Source organism: Podarcis bocagei (genome assembly GCF_964188305.1).
Source record: "Podarcis bocagei genome assembly, chromosome: 6".
Lineage (NCBI taxonomy): Eukaryota > Metazoa > Chordata > Lepidosauria > Squamata > Lacertidae > Podarcis > Podarcis bocagei.
Genome location: NC_138130.1, coordinates 46,690,140 through 46,712,608, shown reverse-complemented (window position 1 = coordinate 46,712,608; position 22,469 = coordinate 46,690,140). Strand labels below are relative to the sequence as shown.

The following is a 22,469-nucleotide window of genomic DNA, read 5'->3' as shown; positions in this document are numbered from 1 at the left end:
TGTGTGATTATTTTTGACTTTGCCACCAGAGTTTAATCATACTGCCTTGAATGTTGTAAGAACTGATCACAACAATTACAAGCAATTTCAGCCATGTTATGAAGCTGTAGAGATTATTTCCAAAGAGGCTGGCTCACATGAGTTTGAATGCCACAGTTTCTGAATGGTGTTGAAATGAATTCAATACCTACTTCAGGAAAAATCACTTGAGATACAGCTGTTCCAAAATGTCTGTGAACCAAAAAAAGAGAGAGAAGGTTGAGAAGTAGCTGTTTGAATTTTCAGCAATCTAGTACTCAAAAACTTTCTCAAAGCACTATTCAGTACTTAGCTGGCACATAAACACCATTGGGGTGTGTGTGTGTGTGTGTGTGTGTGTGTGTGTCTGTCTGTCTGTCTGTCTGTCTGTCTGTCTGTGTGTAGATAAAACATCCTTTTGAACTATTTACAAGAGATGAAAGACCATTAAAGTGGTAACCTACAATTCAGATGTGAATGACTTTTTGTGATAAAACCCTGGCCCTTTTATCATATCTTCTTTTACTATTTATATCAAAGACAATTAATTTGTGCAAAGAGTATGCTCTTCTGATTGATGTTATTTAGCTTTCAGCCACAATAGCATTTGCTTCATCGTAAGCTGGAGATTTCCTGGCAAATATTAATATCTATTGGGTTATCTCTTTTGTTGTGGTAGCAGCTTCATAACTCTCCGGATGGTACATCTAACTATGTCCCACTGACTATCAGTGCCATGTTAGGTGGGGGATAATACCATGCTTCTACAGGCAATCATAATGTTAGGCAAGTGAAGATCATGGTAATAATCATCTTATTACGGCTCCAGAGGCCACAGGTGGCCACTTAGAGTTGTCACATAATAAACTGGCTAGCATATGGTTTACACTGAAGAAGTGGCTTTTGACTGTTAGATGATATGTGACTTGAGTATGGTCCACACACTACTTCCTTCACAGAAGCATAGGAAATTTGACTGAATCGTTTTATATGTGAACTAGTACTTGGTGCATTAACTTCTAAATTGTTTAGTATCCTTTATTGTATCTCTAAATTCAAAATCAACTTTAAAGGCGAACACATTTATTATGGCATATATATTTGTGGAGTACAATTAGTTTCATCAGATGTATGAAATGTTATCCTGAGATGTAAGTATGATTTGGAAGTGGTTGTAAAATGTGAGGAAAGAAGAAAATGAAAGGCCCCTACACTGCCTATTGCGAGTAGAAGGAGTTTGTCCCACCCCTATCTGGAAGGATAAATCTTGTGGGGTTTATCTTGGATGAGAGGGAGGCCAGGCTGCTTATCATATCACCTTCAGTGGCCAATGGGAAGCTTTCTCCCATAGAAGAAAACTACACCCTCCCTCTCCTTGTCAATTAACATCTGATGCACAACTTGACTTTTTTATTCAGCCAGGAATTATTTTTCTGTCTTCCAGAATTCAGTCCACAGGTGCTTCATTCCCTATCGCAGACCCTTTTGTTCTGTCAGTGAAATTGCAAACGTTTACTCTTAAGTGTCTTGTGTGCAAGTCTTCATTCTGGGGTCTAGGGGCAATGCAGAAAATAACAATAACAATAATAATAACAATAATTTATTATTTATACCCCGCCCATTCTGGCTGAGTTTCCCCAGCCACTCTGGGCGGCTCCCAATCAAGTGTTAAAAACAGTACAGCGTTACATCGGGATAATTGTGCACTTCACATTAGTTACTCACAAACTGGTTCTTGATGGCACAGACAATGTGGCATTGGTAAACCAATTTACACACATAATGTGTTAAAAGTCCTTTGTGTCGGGATCAGTCCACAAGTGAGACTCTGAGACTCTTGATGGGTTGTGATCCATCATTTTCACACCACAGTCTCCCATTTGAAGTTTTGGGGTTGTTGTTTTTTACTCTAGAGTGCTTATTTTGAAGTCAGTAACAGAGTATTCTGGAAGGTTAAAATGTTTTCCCTCTTTGATTTAGAAATATTGCCATATCAGACAGCAGATATGGGTTTATATCCAATGTAGCACTGGGTAATGTGGAACTCCTCTCAACCCCTGTACATCCTCTAAATCTGTTCTGGGGGAGATTTGAGGAGGGTGTGGGGCATGTATAGGGGTCATGTATTGAGGGAGAAGGTGGGGAGTTCCATGGTGCAAGCAGGAATCATTGCACTGATGGAACACACAAGTTGGATTTTTTCCATTTGGGGATGCTCCCATTTGTTTCTACTTATTCTTTTGTGTAGAGATGGGCCTATTTATCCTATCTGAGTGCAGAATTCCACTGCTAGCAGATTACAGCATATATGATATTGGAATATGAGCAAGCGAATGATTCCTTGGTGTCATGGATTACATGATTTGGTCTGTAATAGTGTTGCCAAAGTAGTTATATGGACAGAGTTGGCATCTGGATCTGCCCTAGGGACTATTCCCTGTGTCTGCATCTCTGTTGTATGACCTGTTGTTGTTGACATGGCTTTGGATTCCATATTGTATTTATTGTAATTTAAGTGAAGTACTGCAGAATGATTTTATTTTAATTTAAAACCACTGCAATGAGGCTTGTCAACAAAAATATTTATTTGATGAGTGATCTGGGTCTCTTGAAGTCTGTAGAAAGATGTCCTTTGTCACTAATAGCATTAGTAATTGCAGGCATGGGACTTGCCTCTAATCTGTCTTGCTGCAATTCCTTACTAGCCACAAAACAGAAACAGCTGATATTGGTATACGGTGGTACCTCTGGTTACGTACTTAATTCATTCCGGAATTCCGTTCTTAACCTGAAACTGTTCTTAACCTGAAGCACCACTTTAGCTAATGGGGCCTCCTGCTGCCGCCGTGCTGCCGGAGCATGGTTTCTGTTCTCATCCTGAAGCAAAGTTCTTAACCTGAGGTACTATTTCTGGGTTAGCGGAATCTGTAACCTGAAGCGTATGTAACGTGAAGCATATGTAACCCGAGGTACCACTGTATTCAGTTTTCAGGTCAGAGGTCTGTTACTCTCACTCTTTCCTCTTTCTTTTGCTTTTGCTTTTCTTTTCAGCCTTGTTTCTTATGCTGCCCACTTTCCATTTTTAGAAACCCCAGAGATTCATCATATGAATTAAGTCTTCCTCCTATGTGCCAAATCAATGCCAAATCAGGTTCTGAACTGAATCTTGTGATTGGTGCATGAAGATGTTACAATATTGACAAGTTTTGTTTCTGATTCGTTGCCTAACGTTCCCTGACAAGGAATTTGACTTTTTCACAACTACAATAAATTGGGTTGTTTTTACTGAGATATCCATGACTACCGCAAGAGGGTTTTAGAGTTTTAGAAGAAAGCAAACCTGTTTCTCTTTCTACAACTCTACTAATCGTGGCTATTTTGGATATATGTATATATAATCTCTGTAACAAGCTGAAATTTGTGAGCAACATACAAAAGTTGAGTTAAGTCTTCTTGTTCAAAGGGTTGCATTCATTTGATGGTATCATTTCAACTCAGTCATTCACTGGCAGAATGCTATTACATCCTGCAGTGACAGCACTAAATGTTATAATTTCTTCCATATTTGTTTTGTCTGTTCCTTGTAGTATGCTAACACTTCTCAATCTGTTTACCATATTCTAAGGGAGAAGAAATATGATATCTAAACATGGTAGAGGAACAGGTGATAAATATATTCACTGCAAAATAAACAGAAAGATATCAAATTACATCTGTTTAATATTTCATTTTATATATTTATTTATGGGTAATGGACCTTTGCTCAACATTTGCATTATACATTTGATAGTATTAAATTTATGTATAATATTCTGTATAATCCAGTGGTTAGAAAAACTGTGGGTATTATGGGTTTCCAAGATGTAAGAGGTGGCAATGACAACTATATCAAAATAAATCATGTAAACCTTTCATCCATAGTTGTGTTACTGGTATATGTATAAGTACATGACTAGATTTTTGCAGACTTCCATCCATCAAGGGACATTTGCATTCTTTTCTTCAGTCCCTGCCCTTGCCCCCATTAGTTGATAGGTTCATGCCTATTCCCCATAATCAAGACTGCTGAACTGATAGCAATAGCATGTTTTAGAAGTTGTCTGCTCTTAATCTAATTTCCTTCTTATTAAAAATGGAAAACACTAAAACTAGAAAAGCTCATTTGTAATAAGATTTTATTCTAGTACAATGGTATTAGATATGCTATTAAGATAGATTGTCTAATTAAAAGGAATGCATTTGATTGAATAATTTTTTTAATTATACTAAACAGAATCAATTTAACCTTTTAACTTCAGCTGCTTAATTGAATAGTAACAGGCATTGAGATGAACATGACCAGTTATACTTTAATTTCAGGGCAAGAAAATTAATTCCACTATGGAGGAAAATAATTCATTTATATATTCAGAACAACACTGAAAAATGGGAGGAGAGAAGATAAATATATTCGTCTGTATTCAGCTAAATAGTTGCATAAGCAGAAACCTATGCAAGGATTTCCACTAGCATAACAGGACTTTAACCTGATTGCTTAGGAAAAAAGATGTTTCATATTCCACTATCTTATAATGCATATGAGTTTTTAGAATGTTTTAACAGCATAAAGAGGTGTAGTCAACAGTACCTAACATTACACAAAAGAGAAAGGTTGGTTATCACTTCAGCTCCTTTAAGGGAGATGTGCTGATACGTGTTGCTGGCATCCATCTGTCTCAGGAAATAAAACAACAGTTATCAGAGGACATTTTTTAGTATTGGACTAGTGTGAATGGGATAAAAAGTATTCTCTGTGGGAAGCGGGTGGCGCTGTGGGTTAAACCACAGAGCCTAGGACTTGCCGATCAGAACGTCGGCGGTTTGAATCCTCGTGACGGGGTGAGCTCCCGTTGCTCGGTCCCTGCTCCTGCCAACCTAGCAGTTCAAAAGCACATCAAAGTGCAAGTAGATAAATAGGTACCGCTCCGGCGGAAAGGTAAACGGCGTTTCCGTGCGCTGCTCTGGTTCTCCAGAAGCAGCTTAGTCATGCTGGCCACATGACCCGGAAGCTGTACGTCGGCTCCCTCAGCCAATAAAGCGAGATGAGCGCTGCAACCTCAGAGTCGGTCACAACTGGACTTAATGGTCAGGGTAAGGAATCCAGAAGTCCTATCTTCAGCAAATTAATATTCATTCACAGTGTTACTCAAGTCAAAAGAGCTTATACAGGAAAACAAAGTCATCTCTCTCGTAGTATATGTTACAAATAAACTGCTGCTTTTTGAAAATATTGTAGACGAAATTGTAAGTGTGACTTTCTGGAACTAGCTATTTGCCCCTGTTACTTCTGGAAAGTAGAAACACTTAGAAAATGCATTTATATCGCAATCTAGCTTTCTGTAAAAGGTCTTCTGAAATATATATTATGTCAGCAACTTTCCAATTCTCTTATGTACAGTAAAAAAACACTTTAAATTATTCAATAGAACACTATTTATTTGACAGTGGTAGTGAACAATGCCCGCCCCATTAGAAAAAAATTATCATATGGTGAAAGTAATAAATGTAATATGGTAAAAGCATATACCACAGACATCTCTGCAATCTCCATTTTATTAAATCTGACTGAAAACCTCTGTTCAGCTCAACATAATGTAATGTTCTTCTTAAGTTCTAGGCATGAATTTCAATGAACCCCTAATGAAAATGCCTGCTTGATTAGCTGAAAGTCTATCAACCTTTTTAAATTCAGATCTTCTTAAAACACACACACACACACACACACACACACACACCCTCTAGCTAAGCTCTCAACATGATAGAAGTGCAGAGAGAGGAAGGTAACATCTCACTGATACCTTCTGTGTTGTAATTTTACCCATCACCTGCATTGAGATGCTTTTGATGGTTTCAACACCCGGTGTGGTTTGCGGTATATGGTAGCTCCATGCCTATGGAATGAGCTCCCATATCTATGTAAATACCTGGGACTTTCCCATCTGTCTGACATCCCACTGGGAAGGAAGAATAGCAACCAGATGAGGAAGACCCATGCTGTGGGCTTCACTCACATGGTTGTGGTGTTGTCTCACACACATGCACCACTTCAATATAGAATAGTGCCATGGGAAAATGGCTGTGTGAAGGCGTCCTCAAAAATGGAGGAAAGTTAATTACTTCCAGAGCTTGTGTGTACCAGAGATGTAAGGCATGCTGTCACTTTTGGTTTTTTATTATTATGATTCTACTATGGACACGATAAAAAATTGTCCGTAACCTTGTAAAGTGTAGCTTCCTGCTGGATGTCCAAAGCACAGCCCTTTTTTGTAAGTAGGAGTTTCAGTAGGGACCTAAATAGTTCTCTTTGAGTTAAGTGATGGAACGCTGAGGAGATTCAGAGAAAGAGAATTAAAGACTTGAAAGAGGGAAGGCATCTGAGTATTTGCATGTGACAGTAAGGTACCGGTAAGTCTTAATAAACCATAATTTGCCCCATTATTCCTACTTTGCTGCTCCTCAGGTAAACAAATGATCGTTTAGTGTGATGTCCAAATCCAGGATCATGATTTTCTGCTCCCTGATCCATAAACCAACAACAAACCATGGTTTAAGACTAGCTAGCAAGTGTGAAGTTAGGGCAAAACAAACTATGATCTTGCGTTTGGACGTAACTTTAAGCTATGCCCTCCATGGTTTGTTTAGACTGTATGATTTATTAAGTGAAGAACTATGGCTTATCATTATATATGAACATCTTTTTTAAAGATGGTTTTCAATCCAATTTTTTTTTGCAATAACAAGTGGTTTTAACTTTATGCAGCTATGTGTGACCTGACCTTATGCTAGGAAAAGTCATATTTATTGCCTTGTGGGGAATTGGCAAGTTCCTTTGTGAATTAAAACATTTTCCTTTGGGTTCTCTAGGTAGAGTTCACATTTCCTTCAATCTGCAGAAGAGCGAAAGGTTTAATTTAATCTCTATCTGACATCTTATCTCCCCTGTTTGTTGCATCTTTTCAGCTGCCTTTTTCTTCTTTTTAAAGCCTTTTGGTAATTCCCACCCACCCCCTCTATCATGTAAAGATTAGTAATCGCAGCCACCAGCCACATCAGTGAAAGCAACAAAAGTGTCTGTGATTTGACCTTTATTCAGTAGAAAGGAGATGGTATTACACAGCAGTGTTTACATTATTGCAGTGGGATACTGAAGCCCCTGTGTTCGCTTTTAAATCAAGGAGCTTGAGCCAGGAGAGATGAACTTATTTGAAAGGCTTTCCTTGATATATTTGAGGTTCTTTGTAAGTGTGTTTCACACATCAATTTCTTCCTTCATTTGAGTCTTCTCTTACCTTACCATTAAATCTTTCTCTGTCTGTCTTAGTCTGATTTGGTATTGTTTCCTACTTCCACTATCCAAGTCATGTTATATTCCAGGCTGAAAACATGCTACAAAAAGAAAGCTGGAGGAGGAGATATAGTAGGCATTATGTGCTTTGCATTTGAAAGCTTCCAGGTTCAATCCCTGGAACCACTAGGTAAAGGATTTCTAGTGCAAGGCTGGGAAAGACGTGGAGGAGTAGACCACTGGTCTGACTCAGTAGGAGGTAGTTTTCTACATTCAGAACCAAATTTGCTGGACCCGTTTGAGTTCATCTCTGGCATTATTTATGATGGCAGAACCAACACAAATAATTCCATTATGCCAATTCACTTTTGGAGCATAGTTTGGAGCTCTCTGAAACAAAGTAACAACAATTTTATTATTTGTATGCTGCCCATCTAACTGGGTTGCCCCAGCCACTCTGGGTGGCTTCCAACAAAATATTAAAGCACAAAAAACCTCAAACATGACAAACTTCTTCGTACAGGGCTGCCTTCAGATGTCTTCTAAAAGTCAGATATGTCTATTTCTTTGACATCTAAAGGGAGGATGTTCCACAGGGCGGACGCAACTACCAAGAAGGCCCTCTGTCTGGTTCCCTGTAACTTCACTTCTCTCAATAAGGGAACTGCAAGAAGGCCCTCGGAGCTGGATCAGTGTCCAGGCTGAACGATGGGGGTGGAGACGCTCCTTTATGTACACACATACTTCAGAGCTGAATAAGGCTCTAAGCCAGAGCTGTCCAAACTTTTCATGTTGGTGGCACACTTTTTAGACATGCATCATTTCGCAATGTGGTAATTCAGTTTTACTAGCAAACTGGGGGTTAAACTAACCACTTTCCAGCTCCGGGAGGAGCTTGGGGAACGTTCGAGCAACACACCTCACCTACACACTGCAGCCAAGACGCTACAGTGTCATGATTACATGATTACACAGTTTGGAAAGCTCTGCTCTAAGCTCTGGTGGGTTGTTCTTGAGATCATTAGGATATGGCAAGGTCCTAAGGGCTTCTCTGCAGTGCCCTCTCCTGAACCATCATCACCCTACCTAGCATATTAAGGTAGAAAATCAAAGAAAATCACAACCAGACTGGGAGGGGTGCAGACTGTAGGGAGGTTTCAGAAACTTTCATATGGAAGCATAAAATATCATTGCTGTTATAGCCGATTTTAAAGTGCCATCTATATTATTTAACCAACATTTTAAACGCTAAATTAAACTGAATATTTCTTTTACCAAATACAGAATGAAAAATATAATTCTGTCTATCTTTTTGAAGGCAATTGCAAATAAAGGTGATATTGTTATTGCACGCATCAGGAGTTCAAAATGGCATTTCAATATATTAGTTTGTTCTTCCAAAAGCTTCTCACTTCTTAATGCACACTTTTCCAGTGACCTTGGAAATGCAACATATTTCTTTACCGTCTCTTCAAATCCTTTGTTTCTAAAGACTTATTGCAATGTCGATCCACTGAAGACATTCAATCCGTTTCAGAAAGGCGACTTAATTACCTCCCTGCCAGACAAATGGCATGCTCTTCTTCAGGTTAGACTGTGTGGCAGCAGCATAGGGAACCTTATGTAATATTTAGTTGATGATTAATAGAAGGTTGCCTTTCAATCTCCTCAAAATCATTTCTTTAAAGATTTCTTGTAACACACTTGTAATTAAAATGTCTTACTGAAGATACTTCCATGCTGTGTTTTTATCTCCTCTCTGTAGTTAACCTCCCATATTATTGTGTAGTTTTGTCTAGGATCAATTTTAATTATACATTTTATTAAAAAAAATAAGACGTCTTAATGGAAGAATGAAAGAAGACTACTTTTACAGCTTTATTATATTATATACATGTGCATGTTGCAAAACTATGAAAGCAATTTTTGTTACAGACATGCTACTTCAGGAGTGCCTAATTTCAGTAGAGAAATGGCTGAGGCCTTCCCTGTTCTCTACTATTCACTGTGACCTCTGAGTTTGGTTTGCAGCAACCACCTTCTTTTCCTCATAGCTGCTACTTGATTTTTTTTATTATTGAAGAAAAACGCACGCATGCACACATATATCTGGGGCCTGCGGCACATGTCCACGGTGAAAGAGACAATGGAAGCAAGACTTTGTATTGGGCCTTGTCTCCTCTGGAACTGGCCCCATTAGGATATATTCAGAGCTAGCCAGGACACTGCTGAAAACATGACTTTACTACTGTAATCATTACAGATTAAAGTTCTCGGCTAGAGAAGGGTCAGAAGAGACATAAAGTACAACTACTGAGGTGGATGGGAGGCCTGGGAGCCCTCAGCAAGCCACTCCAAATTCATTGGCTAAAGAGTGGGACATAAATGTTATTGCCTATATAGTCTTCCTGCTTTTACTGTACCCAACCCCATTCAAATTAACTGACTCCGCTTTCTGGATTGTACAAACTCTTAGTAACAAAATAAAGCATTTCATTAAAAAAGAATCTTCAAATTAAGAAGAATGCCTAGATTGTAAAGGGTTATCTTTTTTGCTCCTCTGACCAACAAATAGGATATTAAGAAACTTAGCATGAAATTCACAATGCTCCATTATAAAACAACCTTTACTTTATTTTATTGTAGTTTGGTACATACCCTATAGAAGATCTCTTCAATGATTTTCAAGATGGACGAAGGCTCCTGGAGCTCCTGGAAGGTCTTACGGGCCAAAAGCTTGTATGTATACATGTTTTCAGCCAGATGTAGTCCAGCAATCATATTTATGATATACCCACTATGGTTGTAACTGGATTTGACTTTTAGAGTGCATGAATTATATTGTGAAATTAATATTCATGGATCTCTGGTCCTTGAAAATCCCATTTTCTCTTTATGAAGCACTTTGAATTTTTACTGATTATAAGAACGTGAATTGAACCATAGGACTGGAACATGTTAGGCTGAGCACCTAATAAAGTAGTATGACTGTATTGTGTACAATGGAAAGTACAGTGGTGCCCCGCAAGACGAACGCCTCGCAAGACGGAAAACCCGCTAGACGAAAGGGTTTTCCGTTTTGGAGGCGCTTCGCAAAACGAATTTCCCTATGGGCTTCCTTCGCAAGACGAAAGCCCATAGGGAAATCTCCGGGACAGCGGGGAAGCGCAGCGCTTCTTCCCCACTGTCCTCGGACCTCCTCCGAAGGCTGGCGGTGGGGCGGAAAGCCCTTCTCCCCGCGCCAGCCTTCGGAAGGCTCCTCCGAAGGCTGGCGGTGGGGAGAAAAGCCCTTCTCCCCGCGCCAGCCTTCGGAAGGCTGCTCCGAAGGCTGGCGGTGGGGCAGAAAGCCCTTCTCCCCACGCCAGCCTTCGGATGGCTGTCCTGAAGACTTGCGGTGGGAGGAGGGTTTTCCTTCCCACTGCCAACATTCAGAATGCTGTTCTGAATGTTGGCGGTGGGGAGGAAAAACCCTCCTCCCACTGCAAGCCCCAGGAACAGAGGAGAAGCACTGCGCCCCTTCCCCTCTGTTCCCGTACCTGTCCTGAAGGCTTGCGGTGGGGAGAAAAGCCCTTCTCCGCACCGCCAGCCTGGCAAGCGGTTTCCATAGGAACGCATTAATTGATTTTCAATGCATTCCTATGGGAAACCGTGCTTCGCAAGACGAAAAACTCGCAAGAAGAAAAAACTTGCGGAACGAATTAATTTCGTCTTGCGAGGCACCACTGTAGTGAATTTGGAGTTTTGTGGGGAACAGTTTCTTAAAACAGCAACTCTTATTTGCCCTCCCCCCACCAGACCTTGCTAGTCAAATACCCAGACAAAAATGGGAGGGGATGATGGTGAATTAACCAAAAGCAGCAACAAGCTGTGCTTCTTCATGCAAATAGTTTTGAAACAAAATAGGGCACTGGAAGTTTCTGAATATATCAGATGCAGTTCAGAAACAACCTCAAATTACTGAGCCCTCAAAGAGCTGGGGAGAAATTTGAATAAGGAGCACTTAGGAAGAACCACAGCTTTGAATTCAAGCCTTAGACTGTCTCCAAACTATTTCTCTACCTCCTTAGTAATTCAATTTGTACACATAAATGAATGAGGATGAGGATGATATTTGTACCTTGCCCATCTGACTGGGTTGCCCTAGCCACTCTGGGGCACAACAGCAATAGTTAGAAGCTATTACCACTATTATAAGCATGAGAGACACTTTTAAGGGTGCCACATGATGTTTGCTTTGCTTCTACAAGACATATAACAGTTACTGTGCTGTGTTTAAGCTGTGGAGCTCCTTGCGTGTTAATATTATTAAGCAAGCACCATCAGTACTTTCTGTTAGACTCTTCGGCTTACGTAGACCTTTTCTGATGTACAGCTCAGTCATTGGTTGTTGTGTTTCACTGTCCAGAAGTTGACGAAGTATTTCATGCTGTTTTATGAATGTGTCAAATTCACTGCCTACATGCATTGAGCCTCTGCTGGTGCAATGCTTTCTGCTTGCACAGTGGAACATCACTCCTCTCTCTGCACTTACCCTGCACCCCGTCTAAATCTGCCCCCAGAGGGTTTGGGGGAAATCCCCCAGAAGGAAAGCTCAAACCAAACATCCTCACACAAGCACTTGCTTGGATAGGGTCATTTGTTTGTTGTGTGGTGTATACATCTATAAATCAATAGGTTAGTTGTCAGCATGGTCCACTGCATCTTTATACATAACTTCTTTTTTAATCTAGTTGCTTCTTTTTACCTGAGCAGACTGAGAACAGATAGTGGGAAGCTTGCATGCTTCCCACAGAAAACTTCAAAAAAGTTTTGTTTTGCTAGGCAAGAATGTTGTTAGTATTCAAAATATAATTGCCATTAACTGTAGGCCTCCTTCAATTAAAATGATGCAAGGCATTCTTCCCCATTTTAGATCAAAGATGAAGCAGGGATAGTAGCTGAAGGTTATAACTCCAAATTTCAAAACTAGATCTTATAATAAAAGTTGTAGAAATATATATTTTATGCAGTGTCACAGCTCCTGACATTTTAAATCTTGTCATGAATGTGAAATTACTAGCACTGTGACAGAGCCTACAATAAAAGGGTTAACTGGGACTATTAGTAATCCATCACTCGCTTTTCTTTCAGCCACCGCCCCTTTTTATTGTGTTCAATTTTTTCACATAAGAATGCTCATATATTGTTAGTATAGCAAACTTCAAATATATACTTGGAGAATATCATGTATGTTTAATGCTATTCCTTGGTAGCAGTCCTCAACTGGCCTATGGAAAAGAATACCTGTTATAATTAAAACAATCTGAATTTGTCTCACTGATGCCCTCATTCAGTAGGGCCATTGTAAAATGCCATAGAAAAATATATTACTGAAGTAAGGATTGACATTCTTTGGTATTTTAAGCTATTCTGTGCTGTTTGTTTCTGTGAGACATTATTTTTAATTTTAATATATAGTATTTCCTTATTTCTCGTGGTTAATAATCACTATGCATATTCACAGGGTAAAGAAAGGGGTTCCACAAGAGTTCATGCCTTGAACAACGTCAACAAAGCACTACAAGTCCTTCAGAAAAACAATGTAAGTAAATATTTACATGGGTTCATAACACACATAGAGAGTTGAGGAGAACTCAATAAACAGATATGAAAATTTGCTTCTGGAGTATGCTTTACAATAAATAAGATCCAATATAATCTCATGGGATGCAGGAGATCAGAGAGCTTATCCCACATCAGGCATTATTTCAATAAATAGCCTTGAAGAAGCCGCTTGGTTGGATCCTGACTTGCGTTCAAATGTGTTTTGCTGGTGCTGGAAGTGACAAATCTTCTTTCCTCCTGCAGCCACTTGTGCCTCTTGAGAAGCTTCTCTGGTGGTGGAAGAGCCTTGAAAACAACATGGTTGATAGCATGGTGGGTGGGAATTGCAGAGGGAAGGAAGAATCGGTTAAAATTGCTGCCTTGCTGCCTTCCTCTGGCGGTAAGGCTATTGAAATTCAGTTTCAGGTGGGAAATGGAAGGAGGTTCATGCAGGAGCAAGTCTGGTTCCAACTCATTATCTCCTAAGCCTTGCTTTCCATCTGTAAACGTGCAGTGCCTCTAAAAGCCATAGAATGTGTTCTCCCTCTCAGATGAAATAATTTTATAAGAGTTAATCTCCAGAACATATAAGAACATATAAGAATTAATCTCCAGAATAAAACTACTAGTAATACCCCTCTCTTGCTGTCTTGTTCTAGGGAATTGGAAAGTTCTACTGAATGAATATGCAAATAATTCAGTGGTTTAAATACCATTCTAAGGGGTACTCTTAGCAATCTAGCAGTATAGATCAATTGCTAGATTTAGTCATTTACGGTTGGTTTATTTCTATTGGCTACCTATAATTCACCTGAAATGTGTGCAGTCTTGGACCTGGGAATGAATTGTGTGGCAAGTTCCTGCCTCCCCCCTCAGAAATAAAGACACGAGACATGAGAATTCAAGTTAATGGATCAAATTAGTCCACAACTTTATTGATTACAGGAATTGAGCGGTATTGGCTTAGGCATTGGACCTAACAACTAACCGGCTTCAGCCTGCTTGCTTGAAGACCGGTGAGGGTTAACCACCAGTAGAGGGAGTCCTGCTGATGCACGTCAACTAGGAGCTCCCCCGGGGTTACCGCGCGGGGGCGTGCCGTGGGCCCACACCTCCATAGGCTTAGGACAAAGCCACGCCCCCTGGAATCCTTTACCGGACTACCCTTTGATTTAGGGGAAGGTGATGGCGCTTCCTTCCCCCTTCATTTGCATAACAATAGAACAATAACCCTACCAATGCCTAACCGCCAATACCGAGGAGTTGTGACAGATTGCTACAAGGTAGGTGAAAAGCAAGTGGCTGGTGCCAATCTGCCAAATGGAAAAATTCCTACCAGGCCCCTTGACGGCGAGCAACCAAAGTTCATAGCAACGTCAAAGAGCCTAGCCTAACGGGTGGGAGGGTTGGAAAAACCTGGTCAGCTGGCTGCAGCGCGGGGAAAGAGGGAGACCCTCGGCTGCGCCAGACCTAAGTACGGCGAGGCCACGCCCCCTGGGCCAGCCAATTGCCTGGCCTGGGGATGACGCGTCTGAGGATTCCCTGGCATTGCGGGGGCTGAAGCCAGCCCCCACGAGTGTGGGGAGGGGCGTGAAGCCCGCAACCACACCTCTTCTCTAGCTCGGAAGTGGCTTTTTCCTTATAAAAGGAATGACAAAGGAAACCAAGTTGGTTACTTTGGATAGTTGATTCAGTCTAGTACAGGTATGTCTCTGTTAGCTTCTCGTATTTGAAAGCTGAATGAGAAGCATCTAAGAAAACTTTACTAGGCAGAGAAAGAAATGAGCCTATGTTAATTGCTGATGAAGTGGCTGGGTTCCCATAAATATTATTTTCTGTTGTCACATGCATTACTTTTTGTTTTTAATTATTGCAACATATGTTTATTTTGTGATATAATAATTGCATCCTTGCTAACTGCAATTTCCTAAAATACCTGGTACTATTTGTTTTATGACAGATAATTATTTGATCAGGTTATGAAATATGCTCTGGATTGTTTACTTGCCACTAAAAGCTAAATAGTAGAAAATATGCAAACAAAACCACATAGCCCTAATTTGATGTATTTATCAAATCCGTAGGTTTTAACAGGTTTGCTTATGTTTTATTCAGCAGCTGTTTCTTTTGCCCATTACTCTGGGAATGTAAACTCATTTAACTTCTATTTTAATGTTCATTGTTTTTGCATTTTATACATAATTTTATCTAAGTTTGCTTTGCCTTGCTTTGCTCTGACAGGTAGATCTGGTGAATATCGGCAGCACAGATATTGTGGATGGCAATCATAAACTGACTCTTGGATTGATCTGGAGTATAATTCTCCACTGGCAGGTGAGTCAGTCATTCACAGAACACTTTTTGGATATATCCCTAATAATCAAGGGATACATCTACTTTGTGTATTTCAGGCGGTGTTCAGTTTTGAATCCATCCTAATGTTTCAATAAGTGATAGAGGGAGGAAACAAGGAGACTGTTCGCTACTTACTTTTAGTGTCCAGGTTGGGTATTTAATAAAAGTCAAGGAGGTCAGTGTCCTTTCAAAGTATTATGCAGTCATTTCATGGCAATTCAGGTGCGCAGCCTGGGAGTCATTTTGGACTCACAGCTGTCCATGGAGGCGCAGGTTAATTCTGTATCCAGGGCAGCTGTCTACCAGCTCCACCTGGTACGCAGGCTAAGACCCTACCTGCCCGCGGACTGTCTCGCCAGAGTGGTGCATGCTCTAGTTATCTCCCGCTTGGACTACTGCAACGCGCTCTACGTGGGGTTACCTTTGAAGGTGACCCGGAAACTGCAATTAATCCAGAATGCGGCAGCTAGACTGGTGACTGGGAGTGGCCGCCGGGACCACATAACACCAGTTCTGAGAGATCTGCATTGGCTCCCAGTACATTTCCGAGCACAATTCAAAGTGTTGGTGCTGACCTTTAAAGCCCTAAATGGCCTTGGTCCAGTAAACCTGAAGGAGCGTCTCCACCTCCATCGTTAAGCCCGGACACTGAGATCCAGCGCCGAGGGCCTTCTGGCGGTTCCCTCATTGCGAGAAGTAAGGTTATAGGGAACTAGGCAGAGGGCCTTCTCGGTAGTGGCGCCTGCCCTGTGGAACACCCTCCCATCAGATGTCAAGGAAATAAGCAGCTATCCTATTTTTAAAAGACATCTGAAGGCAGCCCTGTTTAGGCAAGTTTTTAATATTTAATGCTGTATTGTTTTTAACAGTTGATTGGGAGCTGCCCAGAGTAGCTGGGGAAACACAGCCAGATTGGCAGGATATAAATAATAAATTATTATTATTATTATTATTATTATTATTATTATTATTATTATTATTATTATTATTATACCGGACAATTTAATATTCAGAATACTGCAAAATACATTTCTAAGTCCAATTCAGGGTACTGATGTATAAAGCTCTAAACTATTTGAGCCCAAATGTAAGAAGGAACGCCCCTCTCCATGTTGACTGCCCCCTGCATTAAGACAAACCCAAACAGCCCTTCTCATGGCCCCATTACCAGGTGAAGGAGGAAGCTGCCTTATGCTGAGTCAGACCATTGGTCCATCTAGCTCAGTATTGTCTACACTGACTGGCAGCAGCTCTCTACAGTTTCAGGCAAGAGTCTACCTCAGCTCCTACCTGGAGATGCCAGTAATTGAGCTTTTGACCTTCTGAATGTAAAGCAGATGTTCAGCCTCTGAGCTACAACCCAGAGTACAGGTGGCATTAGTGTGGGATAGGGCCTTCTCTCTGGTGGCAACCCATCTCTGGAATGGCATCTCTTCCGAGGGTTTGAGTTCAGTGACTTACATTAAATGTGTAGCCTCTGTTTGTTTTCTTTCATGGTGGCACAGTTCAGCAAATTTTCAGTGGAAATTCTTGGCCTCTTTGGGTACTGCAAACAGTGCCGGATTTACATATAAGCTAAACAAGCTATAGCTTAGGGCCCCACTCTCTTGGCCCCCCCAAAAAAAATTAAAGGAAAAAACCTGGATGTACAGTTCCAAAATATAAGATTAAAAACAAATAAAATCAAACCTACATACAGAAACAGTGTTTTGTGTTGTGTAGGCTCCTATGATGTAAGTAAGGGGTCCTGCCAGCTAGCCTGCTCCCTAAAATATCACTGGTTTGCTCATTTCTATATATAGGGTGCCTACATTCTGCATGGACTGGTTGCATGGCAACATGTAGCATGCAGCTGCAGACTGAAGTGCAGCACAGTTGAATGTAGGTCAAGCTGTTGTACCTGTTATCTAATATTAAAGAGTGCTTGTAGACTGGTGATCTCGCAGCACAGACTAAGGGTATGAGTCTTATGCCTACTGATTGATTTCATGTAATACATAATTTATTTATTTTGATCCCATTATAAAGTTAATATAATATAATTAATATACTTCTTCTTAATTGTACAGTGGTGCCCCGCAAGACGAATGCCTCGCAAGACGGAAAACCCGCTAGACGAAAGGGTTTTCCGTTTTGGAGGTGCTTCGCAAAACGAATTTCCTATGGGCTTGCTTCGCAAGATGAAAATGTCTTGCGAGTTCCTGCGGGGTTTTTTTCCTCCCCCCCCTTTTCCCCAAGCCGCTAAGCCGCTTATCAGCTGATCCGCTAAGCCGCTTAACAGCTGATCCGTTCAGCCGCTTATCAGCTGATGCGCTAATCCGCTAAGCCGCTATTTAATAAATCAAATCAATGGGCTTGCTTCGCAAGACGGAAAAAACCGCAAGACGAAGAGACTCGCGGAACAGCTTCTTTTCGTCTTGCGAGGCACCACTGTATTTCAGTTCAACAATTACTTCGATAAAATACATATTTTTCTTGTGTGCAAACGGCTTTAGAAACCTCGATAAAATACATATTTTTCTTGTGTGCAAACGGCTTTAGAAACCTATTAGGTCCATAAATTACCATATAGCATATATTCAATACACACAAAAAACAGTGACAGTTTGTTGTTGACAAAGGACAGCTGGATGTATAAAAGGCCCCATTACCTTCAGTAGCTTAGGGCCTCATCAAACCTAAATCCGGCCCTGGCTGCAAATTAAAAATAAATGTTGCTAATAGTGCAGAAGTCAAAGTTAGGTTGATTTGTCACAGTGCACCGTGCTTATCCTCTTGCAAAGAAAGGAGAAAATGACAGTAGGAAAAGCAATGATCCCTTCTTCTTTTTATATAAAAAACCCCTTTTATTTCTATACAGTATCCTCCTATGTGGTTTTTTTTAATGTTTCGGATCACTGTGCTGAGTATTCAAGTACTTAAGAGTTAAGTAAAAGAAACTCAAGTTTGACTGGGGGGGGGGTAAGTTGCCTTTGATAAATAAACTTGGCTACTGATAAAAATTCTGTCTTCCGACACAGGTCAAAGATGTAATGAAAAACATCATGGCTGGACTGCAACAGACAAACAGTGAAAAGATCTTGCTGAGCTGGGTCCGTCAATCAACTCAGAATTATCCACAGGTCAATGTTGTTAATTTCACCAGTAGCTGGTGTGATGGTTTGGCTTTCAATGCACTCATCCACAGTCACAGGTAAGAGAAATGCTACAAATTAACATCCAAATGCCTCTGTTTTTGCTGTGATCATGTGAATTGAAAATATTTTATTAGAATCACCTTGCTGGAGCAAGTCCATCTAATCCACATTATTGAATTCCAGCAGTGGGGAGCTGGAGGCCTTTCAGAAATGCACAAACAAGGGATGTAGGGTGGGATATGGGCAGCATGTAAGCCATCTTCTGTTATTTGCTTTCAGCATCCATGAATCAGAGGCATGCTGCCAGTGCTCACAAAGCTCTATTTAGCTATCATGGCTAATTGCCGCTAATAATAGAAATCTATCTATTAATTTGTCTAATTGCTTTTAAAGGTTTATAAAATTGTGACAGTTGCCAAATCCTGTGTTAATAAATTTCACAAGATAATTATGCTTTGAAAATTACTTCCTTTTTGCCTGTTGTTAATCTGCTGTTGTGGATGATCTCTAGTCTTACCAGAGTTCCAAGTCTTATCATAGGAATGTTTGTCTTCACTAACTCTCTTTATGCCAGTGATGTGGAACCTGTGGCTCTCCTATCACCCCAAGCCAAGCTAGTTGATGGTGAGCAGTGGTGAGAGTTGCAGCTCCCAAAATCTGGAGGGCCACAGGATCCTTGCTTTTTACCATTCATAATATTATACTGGTCCATCATGCCTCTTCTCAGTATCAGTATTTTCCTCTAAACTAAAGGAGCCTCACATATTTGGTCCTTTTTCAATTAATGTCCCTTTTCCTGGACAATCAGAGCTAAGTTCAGATGCAAGGGTTTTTGTTTATTTGTTTTGCTTCATGCAGAGGTTTGAAGCGCAGGTACAGTTAGATGGCTTTTTCTAAAAGCAGAACAAGAGCCAAATACTAGGTCTATTCCAAGGTCTGAAATGAAGAAAGTCTAGGGCCATGATATTAGGGTTGCCATATTTCAAGAAGTGAAAATCCGGACACAAAATCTCCATTAAAAAATAAAGGGTTTTTTTTGCTTCCGATATGAGCTGCCATATGCCCGGGTTTTCATGGACATTTTAACAGGTTTCAAAATGATGGGGTTACAGTTCCCCTGAAAGAGCAGGTTTGTAGCTTGGGGGTACTCCTGGATCCTTTGCTGTCGCTTGTGGCTCAGGTGGCACAGGGTGCCTTCCATCAGCTTCGGCTGGTGGCCCACCTATGCCCCTATCTGGACAGGGATAGCCTAACTACTGTTGTCTATGCTCTGGTAACCTCAAGGTGAGATTACTGCAGTGTGTTATATGTAGGGCTGCCTCTGAAGATGGTTCATAAACTTCAGCTAGTGCAGAATTCAGCGGCCAGATGGTTTGAGCTTATTATACCAATCCTGGTCTGACAGCACCGGCTACCAGTTAGTTTCCGGGCCCAATTCAAAGTGCTGGTTTTGACCTATAAAGCCTTAATCGGCTGAGGATCACAATACTTCAAGGACTGCCTCTTTCCATATGAACCTGCCCAGACCCTGAGATCATCTTCTGAGGCCCTTCTTCATGTGCCTTCTCTTTGAGAGGTCCGGAGGCTGGCAACATAAGAACAGGCCTTCTTCAGTGGCTCCCCATCTGTGAAATGCTCTCCCCAGAGAAGTTTGCTTGGCACCTTCATGATACACCTTTAGGCGCCAGGCAAAAATGTTTCTTTTCTACCAGGCCTTTGGTTGATCTGATTGACATCCTATGCCCTTTTAAAATGTGGCTCTTGGTGGTGGTGGGGATTGGGTTGTTGTTTTTCTTTTGATTATATATATTGTGGTTTTTATGTTGATCTTGTTCTGTAAACTGCCCTGAGACCTCCGGGTATAGGGAGGTATACACACACACACACACACACACACACACACACACACACACACACACACACATCTCCTAGATGCCATTTTTGGCAGACAAATCCTGGCCATGTCCTGGAAATTCCAGGTGTATGGCAGCCCTAATGATATCTTACTGAATTTGGGAACTCTCTTTAAAAGGTGCCCTATCAATGCAATTGGGAAACAGAAGAGTTTCTTGCTCTGATCCTCCCCCTGCTCCCCATCTGCCCTTACAACATTGTTGTCTTTTAATCCGTTGTCAAATAAGTGTGTTTTCAGTTGAAAAGATTTGTTGCAGGGGGCAGGAAAGAGAGTATTGTTCTGGTTGTTTCTGGGACTATGGAAACATGTTCCTGGCCATTTAACAGCCACCCCTGTGTGTGTTCATAATAGAAACAAACATTAGCTGATAGCTTGCAAGACACTTAATAACAGTGTGGTGCTTTAATTACACACCTTCATAGAAGCAACACAGCAAGACTTAATTTATTATTTAGGCATTTGAAGCTAGCAGGAGTGACCTTAAACCTAGCCTGAGAGGAGCACCTAGCATTATGTGGCAGCCTACATAATACAGCACTAATTTGACCACATTGCTGAAAATGGCTCTTATCTCTCTGGTTAGTGGAACCGGATTGTGGTCCTCCAAGCACATGCTTTCAAAGCAGATACTTAAAAGTCAACATAATTGCATCACAGTCAGTCAAGTGCAAATTGCTACTGATAAATTTCTCTTTGGCTCTGGTTTGATGGGGGGAAAGGCGGGTGTTTTTACAGTAAAATGTAGGGAGGGAGAATAGCAGAGGAAGCATAAAAATGAGTACCTTTTGTTGAATGGTGAGAATAATTGTGGCAACTGTCTTCTACATCTTTTCATTAGGTGTCTCTGGAAATGGTACTCAATAGTTATTGGCCTTGGGGATGATGTTGAGTATGAGAGTTGTCCCCCAGTAATTAAAAATATGTGCCAGTTATGTTTTGTGTGTGCTTGTTTTACTGTTCTGTCATAACATGGTGATTTGTGATTCTATTTATTTAGCACTAGGTACATACCCTCTTAAGAGTCTATTTGCTGGCATAGTAAATCTTAGTGCTGTGCTAATAATGCTTTTCAGCTATAAATTCAAATTAATGCAAAGTCCCATATTAACAGTCCCATATTTAAAAGTCTGGTGCTGCCTGAGTTCTGGAATACATTTCACATATGTATGTCTTCCATACAAGTGTTTTTTCAAAATCCACCCTCCATCAACTTACTTGTAATGTATTATAAGCAATAAAGACAACTTCTCAATTTGTTTGACCATTGGTTCTCAAACAGAACTTAGTGAAATTCCACTGCAATATTTTTTGCATCTACCCTGTTATCCATAAGAAATATATATTTAGTGATTCATACAGAAATCTTTATTCATCACATCCACTTACCTTATCAGCCTATTTCTTTCTGCCTATTTTGCTTTGCTCCTCTCATCTCCTCCCACAGTTACTGGGACCCGCTCAGGACAAACCTCTTAAAACACGTGCCTTTTCTTGGAGCAGACACACAATAAGAAGTTTAAAGCACAGAGAGCCAGTGTGGTGTAGTGGTTAAGAGCGGTAGACTCCTAATCTGGGGAACCGGGTTCGCGTCTCCGCTCCTCCACATGCAGCTGCTGGGTGACCTTGGGCCAGTCACACTTCCTTGAAGTCTCTCAGCCCCACTCACCTCACAGAGTGTTTGTTGTGGGGGAGGAAGGGAAAGGAGAATGTTAGCCGCTTTGAGACTCCTTAAAGAAGTTTGAAGCACACTTTGAAACACAATTCAAAAGCCTGGGTGAACAAAAAAGGTCTTCAGTTGACAGCTAAAAACCATAGACAAGACGTCTAGTGATTATTAATTACTTGGATCCATCCCAGTCTTGCTCCAGGCCCGGCCTTGGCATTAAACTAACTTTGTTGCTGTGGTTGATGACATTTCTTCGGAGAGAAATTGAAGGAGTGTGGTTCACCTTTCTCTGCTTGACCACAGACTCCTTCTGGAGTGTCTTGGGAAAGTTACAGTTGAGGCACTGTACTTCATTGATTCCATTCCTTCCTCGAGAGCCACTTCCAGGAAGTAGTTATGGTAGCCCTGGTTTGTGGAAATTTGGCTTCTTGAAACAAATCAATATTGTGGTTTATGATCCTGAATTGTTAA

General features: G+C 40.8%; 1 protein-coding gene and 1 long non-coding RNA gene across 11 annotated transcripts in view; one reads left to right on the top strand and one right to left on the bottom strand.

Moving 5' to 3' along the window:
* DMD (dystrophin) overlaps nt 1–22,469 on the top strand; it is a 1,036,503-nt gene that overhangs the window by 321,864 nt on the left and 692,170 nt on the right. For all 10 annotated transcript variants that reach the window (XM_081197764.1, XM_081197771.1, XM_081197761.1 and 7 more), the window contains exons 3-6: nt 9,989–10,081; nt 12,846–12,923; nt 15,167–15,259; nt 18,301–18,473. In XM_081197764.1, the coding sequence (XP_081053890.1) occupies nt 9,989–10,081; nt 12,846–12,923; nt 15,167–15,259; nt 18,301–18,473 (437 nt within the window). The remainder of the gene's footprint in view (nt 1–9,988; nt 10,082–12,845; nt 12,924–15,166; nt 15,260–18,300; nt 18,474–22,469) is intronic.
* On the bottom strand, nt 5,120–10,068 carry LOC308589048. Its single transcript, XR_014009063.1, has 3 exons — nt 10,001–10,068; nt 5,785–6,381; nt 5,120–5,751 (listed from the first exon to the last, which is right to left on the bottom strand). It is a non-coding gene; the product is annotated as an uncharacterized lncRNA (long non-coding RNA).